This window comes from Pseudochaenichthys georgianus, unplaced genomic scaffold (assembly GCF_902827115.2).
Source record: "Pseudochaenichthys georgianus unplaced genomic scaffold, fPseGeo1.2 scaffold_641_arrow_ctg1, whole genome shotgun sequence".
NCBI classification, from domain to species: Eukaryota; Metazoa; Chordata; class Actinopteri; order Perciformes; family Channichthyidae; genus Pseudochaenichthys; species Pseudochaenichthys georgianus.
Window position 1 is genome coordinate 51352 of NW_027263197.1, and position 8425 is coordinate 59776.

At 46.3% G+C, this 8425-nt stretch overlaps 1 protein-coding gene across 2 annotated transcripts in view; it reads right to left on the reverse strand.

The window, feature by feature from the left end:
• LOC117443616 (calumenin-A-like) overlaps positions 1–7425 on the reverse strand; it is a 24651-nt gene extending 17226 nt beyond the window's left edge. The window contains exons 1-2 of one of the 2 annotated variants that reach the window (XM_071202621.1): positions 7342–7425; positions 4514–4740 (exon numbers count right to left, since the gene is read on the reverse strand). In XM_071202621.1, the coding sequence (XP_071058722.1) occupies positions 4514–4740; positions 7342–7410 (296 nt within the window). In that variant the 5' untranslated portion in view covers positions 7411–7425. Of the gene's footprint in view, positions 1–4513; positions 4741–6481; positions 6503–7341 lie in introns of those variants that run through there. The other variant, XM_034079521.2, reaches the window with a different exon arrangement.
• Positions 7426–8425: the final 1000 nt, after the last annotated feature.

The window sequence follows — 8425 nt, forward strand, 5'->3', positions numbered from 1 at the left end:
GTACACAGGTCCACATGTACATATTTACACGGGTCTACAGGTCCACATGTCCACATGTACACGGGTCCACATGTACATGGGTCCACAGGTCCACATGTACACGGGTCCACATGTACACATGTACACAAGTCCACATGTACACGGGTCCACATGTACACGTGTCCACATGTATACAGGTCCACGGGTCCACATGTACACATGTCCACATGTACACGGGTCCACATGTACACGTGTCCACATGTACATATTTACACAGGTCCACATGTACACAGGTCCACATGTACACAGGTCCACATGTACACAGGTCCACATGTACATGGGTCCACAGGTCCACATGTACACGGGTCCACATGTACACAGGTCCACATGTACACAGGTCCACAGCTCCACAGGTCCACATGTACACGGGTCCACATGTACACGGGTCCACATGTACACGGGTCCACACTCTACAGGTCCACAGGTCCACATGTACACATGTACACGGGTCCACATGTACACAGGTCCACATGTACACGGGTCCACAGGTCCAAATATACACGGGTCCACATGTACACGGGTCCACAGGTCCACAGGTCCCAGTGTGAGAAAAAGTTTTTAGAGAGTACTTGTCCATGGACAAGTGAGTTTGGCAATTTACTTGTCCGAATAAATTTTTCACTTGTCCAGAATGGACAAAAATTGGGGCCACTGGAATCTTCTTCTTCGTCATCGTATTTTACATTTTCCCACGGTTTTTACGACACCGCTAACGTAAGTGAGCGGTAAGCTTTTAATGCATCACACATAGGGTTGGGTATCGTTTTGATTTTAACGATTCCGGTTCTGCTTTTCGATTCCGGTTATTTTTGGTTCTCGATTCCGGTTCTTTGAGAGGGTAAAAATAAGTCCCATGACAAACTGGGAGAAAAATATATTTATGAAAAGTCAAATCTGTCAAATCTGTCAAATCTGTATTCCTATTTACAAATCACTTCATACTGTTGAATTTCTTACGGTTATTGAATACAATTATATAAAAATAATCTCTGCATTGTTTAGTTAGTTCTAAGTGGTGCAGTTTGAGAATGTACAATTGGCCCAGTCTCCTCTGATGTTACACTGCAACCTGCTTGTGAGACAAAGTCCAACCACACATCTCCAACACAGAGGACAAAACCTAATAATAATACATTATATTTATAGCCTATAGGCCTAGCGCTTTTCTACAACTCAAAGACACTTGCACGCTTACACATGTCCTGCAATACACATGCTGCAGCTGCCCAGCTGCTCACTGTTTGTAAAAGTAAATAAATAGTATTTTCATTTCAATAATGTAATTTCTATACCCTGCTTCATAAACAATACTGACATCCCTGTGCTCCTCCGAGTCTGGGGGTCCGGGGATGTGAGGACAGCGCGAGGACACAGACAGGGAGGCTGCTTTACTTCATAAAGGAAATGGCGGACAATATTAACAACATTAACGCTTAATAACCTTCATTACGTGTTAGAGAAAGAACATAAGAAAGTTTGACAAAGATGAGGCTGTTAAACGGGCAGCGGATCTGCTGTGTGTAGAAAGAGAGAGAGAGAGACGCTGAGCGGCACCGTGCAGCGATCAGCTGATACGGAGCATAGAGAGAGAGAGCTGCAGTCCGCGGGGCTCGGCCTCGCCTCCTGTCCTCACAACTCTTATTAATCCCGCTACCGGACAATTGTTATTTGTTCCTACTCGGAACAGAGTTTTGCTTCCCAACCCGGCCACTGTGCTACACTTCCCGCCCCGCCCCGCCCCGCCCCATCCCGTCTAACTGTACAGAAAGCGGCGAGATGCATTTCCTTAGGAATCGACAAGCAGAACCGAAACTAACACTTCTAAACGAACAATGGCGGACACTTACCATTTGCGAATGAGTTCTGCCTTTTGTAAACTGAATGCATCAATAATTTGTCAATAAATCAGGCCGAAAAACGTCACTTGTCCGCCGGACAAGTCAATTGAAAGATCTACTTGTCCGATATTGTAAATAACACGTCCCGGACGGTGGGACGTGTACTTTTTCGCACACTGGGTCCATATGTACACGGGTCATCAGGTCCACATGTACACGCTCTACAGGTCCACAGGTCCACATGTACACGGGTCCACATGTACACGGGTCCACATGTACACGCTCTACAGGTCCACATGTACACAGGTCCACATGTACACGGGTCCACAGGTCCATATGTACACAGGTCCACATGTACACAGGTCCACAGGTCCACATGTACACAGGTCCACAGGTCCACATGTACACAGGTCCACAGGTCCACATGTACACAGGTCCACATGTACACGGGTCCACATGTACACAAGTCCACGGGTCCACAGGTCCACATGTACACGGGTCCACATATACACAGGTCCACATGTACCCATGTACACAGGTCCACGTGTACACGGGTCCACATGTACACGCTCCACAGGTCCACATGTCCACATGTACACAGGTCCACATGTACATATTTACACGGGTCTACAGGTCCACATGTACATATTTACACTGGTCCACATGTACACAGGTCCACATGTACACATGTCCACAGGTCCACATGTACATGGGTCCACAGGTCCACATGTACACGGGTCCACATGTACACAGGTCTACATGTACACAGGTCCACATGTACACAGGTCCACGGGTCCACATGTACACAGGTCCACATGTACACAGGTCCACATGTACATGGGTCCACAGGTCCACAGGTCCACATGTACACAGGTCCACATGTACACAGGTCCACAGGTACACGTGTACACAGGTCCACATGTACACAGGTCCACAGGTACACATGTACACAGGTCCACATGTACACAGGTCCACATGTACATATTTACACGGGTCTACAGGTCCACATGTACATATTTACACAGGTCCACAGGTCCACATGTACACAGGTCCACAGGTCCACATGTACACAGGTCCACATGTACACGGGTCCACAGGTCCACATGTACACAGGTCCACATGTACACGGGTCCACGGGTCCACATGTACACGGGTCCACATGTACATGGGTCCACAGGTCCACATGTACACGGGTCCACATGTACACGGGTCCACATGTACACAGGTCCACATGTACACAGGTCCACAGGTACACGCTCCACAGGTCCACATGTACACAGGTCCACATGTACACGGGTCCACGGGTCCACATGTACACGGGTCCACATGTACATGGGTCCACAGGTCCACATGTACACGGGTCCACATGTACACAGGTCCACATGTACACAGGTCCACAGGTACACGCTCCACAGGTCCACATGTACACAGGTCCACAGGTCCACATGTATATGGTTCCACATGTACACAGGTCCACAGGTCCACATGTACACGGGTCCACATATACACAGGTCCACATGTACCCATGTCCACAGGTCCACAGGTACATGTGTACACGGGTCCACATGTACACGCTCCACAGGTCCACATGTCCACATGTACACGGGTACACAGGTCCACATGTACACAGGTCCACATGTACACAGGTCCACATGTACACGGGTCCACATGTACATATTTACACGGGTCCACAGGTCCACATGTACACAGGTCCACATATACACGGGTCCACATGTACATATTTACACGGGTCTACAGGTCCACATGTACACATGTACACGGGTCCACATGTACACAGGTCCACATGTACACAGGTCCACATGTACGCGGGTCCACATGTACACGGGTACACATGTACACGGGTCCACAGGTCCACATGTACACGGGCCCACAGGTTCACATGTACACGGGTCCACAGGTCCACATGTACACAGGTGGTACACAGGTCCACATGTACACGGGTCCACAGGTCCACATGTACACAGATGGTACACAGGTCCACATGTACACAGGTCCACATGTATACAGGTATAAAGGTAGACATGTACACAGGTGGTACACGGGTCCACAGGTCCACATGTACACAGGTGGTACACGGGTCCACAGCTCCACATGTATATATGTACACGGGTCCACAGGTCCACATGTACACAGGTATAAAGGTAGACATGTACACGGGTCCACAGGTCCACGTACACAGGTGGTACACAGGTCCACATGTACACGGGTCCACAGGTCCACATGTACACGGGACCACATGTCCACATGTACACAGGTGGTACACAGGTCCACATGTACACAGGTATAAAGGTAGACATGTACACATGTACACAGGTGGTACACGGGTCCACAGATCCACATGCACACAGGTGGTACACGGGTCCACAGGTCCACATGTACACAGGTATAAAGGTAGACATGTACACGAGTGTACAGGTCCACATGTACACAGGTATAAAGGTAGACATGTACACAGGTACACAGGTATAAAGGTAGACATGTACACGGGTGCACAGGTCCACAGGTACACAGGTATAAAGGTAGACATGTACACGGGTGCACAGGTACAGAAATAACAATTACTATTGCTTACTGTGTGTTTTATCAGAGTATTGTAATATTTGTGCACGCCTCACCCCAGGCGGCGCCGGCTCTCCTCGGCCGGCAGCTGCTCGAAGGCTCTGGCCTCCTCCTCGCCCAGGAAGGCCTCGTGGTCGTAGTCGTAGTTTTTGTTGTCGTCATGCTCCAGACGGCTGAGAGGGTCTTCATCGTGGATCCGACTCTTTCTCTCAGTGGGTTTACTGCTGCCTGACACCACGCACAGCACAAAGCACATCAGCAGTGCCTGGATCATCCTGAAGAACTGATGGAGACAAAGAGACATGGTCACACAGAGACACAGAGAGACAAAAATACATAAATACCAGTTATGACTGAGAATTTTGTTCTAACAGCAGAAAATAAAAGCTTTCAAAGCAATCACCCAAACCACCCAACCAACAAAACAAACAATTTACCAACCAACCAATCTCTGCCCTGCATAATAAACCCCACTAAAGTTGAAGAATCTCGTTTAATTTGGCATATTACTCTCAATGAATATAAGAAAGCACTGCGTAAAGCGAGAGCAGCTACTACTCTTCATTAATAGATGAGAATAAGAATAATGCAACATGTCTTTTCAGCACTGTAGCCAGGCTGACAGAGAGCCACAGCTCCACTGAGCCTTCTGTTCCCATAGCACTCAGTAGCAATGATTTTATGTGCTTTTTTAACCATAACATTGTTACTCTTAGAAACAAAATGAATGACCTCTTGCCTTTGACCAGTATAGTGTTATCCACAGCTCCCGGAATCGTAAGTTCTAATATTACACTAGATAGTAAACTAGAATGCTTTTCAGCCATAAACCTTGAACAATTACATTCAATGATTCTCTCTTCTAAACCATCAACGTGCATGTTAGACCCAATTCCAACTAAGCTGTTGAAGGAAGATTTTCCATTAATTAGCACTTCTTTATTAAATATTATGAATATGTCTTTATTATCAGGCTATGTTCCACAATCATTCAAAGTAGCAGTGATAAAACCGCTTCTTAAAAAGCACAACCTCGATCCAGAAGTTTTAGCCAACTATAGACCTATTTCTAATCTTCCGTTCCTCTCAAAAATTCTTGAGAAAGCGGTCGCTAAACAGTTGTGTGATTACTTAAAAAACAATGATTTATTTGAAGATATTCAGTCTGGCTTTAGATCACATCATAGCACAGAGACAGCTCTGGGTAAAGTCACAAATGATATTCTAATAGCCTCAGACAAGGGACTTGTCTCTATTCTTGTTTTGCTCGATCTTAGTGCTGCATTTGATGCTATCGACCATGATATCCTATTGCAAAGACTAGAGCACTTAGTTGGCATACAGGGAACTGCTTTAGGCTGGTTTAGGTCCTAGCTATCTGAACGCTCTCAGTTTGTACGTGTCAACGATGAATCTTCCACGCAAACCAAAGTTAGCCATGGAGTGCCACAGGGCTCAGTGCTCGGACCTATTTTGTTCACATTATATATGCTTCCGTTAGGCAATATTATAAGGAATCATTCTGTAAACTTTCATTGTTATGCGGATGATACTCAACTATATTTATCCATCAAGCCTGATGAAATTAATCATCTAAATAAAATTCAAGACTGCCTCAAGGACTTAAAAACGTGGATGACTTTAAACTTTCTGATGTTAAACACGACCAAAACTGAAGTTATTGTACTCGGCCCGAAGAATCTACGAAACAAATTATCTAAAGACATACTAACTATGGATGGCATTAATTTGGCCTCCAGTGAGACTGTAAGGAATCTTGGTGTTATATTTGATCAGGATTTATCCTTTAACGCCCACATAAAATCAATTTCAAGGACCGCCTACTTCCATCTACGCAACATTGCAAAAATCAGGCATATCTTGCCTCAAAACGATGCAGAGAAACTAGTCCATGCATTTGTTACTTCTAGGCTGGATTATTGTAACTCTTTATTATCAGGGTCTACCAAGAAGTCAGTCAAGTGGCTTCAGCTGATTCAAAATGCTGCGGCTCGTGTACTAACCAGAGTTAGGAGAAGGGACCACGTGACTCCTGTTCTGGCTGCCTTACACTGGCTCCCTATAGAACACAGGATAGAATTTAAAGTTCTTCTTCTCGCCTACAAAGCCCTTAATGGGCAGGCGCCATCTTACCTTAAAGAACTCATTACACCCTACTGTCCTACTAGGGCATTGCGTTCCAAGAATGCAGGGTTGTTGGTTGTTCCTAGAGTCTCTAAAAGTACAATGGGAGCCAGAGCCTTTTCTTATCAAGCTCCACATTTGTGGAATCAGCTTCCAGTTTGTGTTCGGGCGGCAGACACCCTATCCGTTTTTAAGAGTGCGCTTAAGACCTTCCTTTCTGATAAAGCTTATAGTTAGGGCTGATTAGATTCAGCCCCTAGTTTTGCTGATAGAGGCTTAGTTTGTCGGGGGACATCTTCCTTCTTCCTTCTCTCTGTCTGTACCCGTGTCCTCTCATGGGGACATCTTACTTCTTCCTTCTCTCTGTCTGTACCCGTGTCCTCTCATGGGGACATCTTACTTCTTCCTTCTCTCTGTCTGTACCCGTGTCCTCTCATGGGGACATCTTACTTCTTCCTTCTCTCTGTCTGTACCCGTGTACACTCATGTTCCCATTAACCCAGCTTCCCCACATGTCTTTCTTTCTGGTGTCTATATACGCCGGGATCCGGAGTCATGGATGATCCTGCGGTCCTGTGTCCTGGATCTCGAGCCCTGGATCTTGAGTCGTGGCTGTGGTCCTGGATCATCGGTCCTGGATGGATATCCTCGTGGATTCATCTTCCTATTATACACACATGCATTTCCAAACATTTGGACTACCTATGTTGCAAATGTATTATCTTTTCAATTTACACACGGCATCTATTGCAGTCTGTCCGTCCTGGAGAGGGATCCTCCTCTGCTGCTCTCCCTGAGGTTTCTCCATGTTCCCTTTAAACTGGGTTTTCTTCGGAAGTTTTTCCTTGTACGATGTGAGGGTCTAAGGACAGAGGGTCTGAGGACAGAGGGTCTGAGGACAGAGGGTCTAAGGACAGAGGGTGCCGTATTGTCATACTGATATTCTGTACACACTGTGAAGACCACTGAGACAAATGTAACATTTGTGATATTGGGCTATATAAATAAACATTGATTGATTGATTGATTGATTGATTGATAATAATATTAATAATAATCCATCTTCATATTTATGTCAATAACGGAGACTTCATATTAGCTGCTACGAGAGTGGATGACAGGTTCCGGTTACAGGGCATTCTGGCTACGCATCACTCTCACTCCTCAATAGAGAGGCGAAGCCCCTCCCCTTCCGGTGGAGCTCCATGGGACCTTATTTCGAAAAAATGATGTATTGAAGTCATTGGAGAGAGAAAGATTATCTTTCCATCCTGTTTGAATTGTGCCGCGAAGTACACGTCAATTTAAAAGATAATTTTGCAAGTCAAAAAAAAAAAAAGTGTCGTAAATCTGTGAAGTTACACATTGTGTGAAACGCTGAATGAACTACAACTCTGGTCTCGCAGAACAACACACGTCACCAAGATGGCCGTCACTACTGTCTTCAACAAAACGATTGCCTCCTCTCACTATCACCCTCTCACCCTCACCCTCTCACCCTCACTATCACCCTCTTACCCTCACTATCACCCTCTCACCCTCACTATCACCCTCTCACCCTCACTATCACCCTCTCACCCTCTCCCTCACTATCACCCTCTCACTCTCACTATCACCCTCTCACCCTCACTATCACCCTCACTATCACCCTCTCACCCTCACTATCACCCTCTCACCCTCACTATCACCCTCTCACCCTCTCACCCTCACTATCACCCTCTCACCCTCACTATCACCCTCTCACCCTCACTATCACCCTCCCTCTCACCCTCTCTATCACCCTCTCACCCTCACTATCACCCTGACCCTCTCACCCTCCCTCT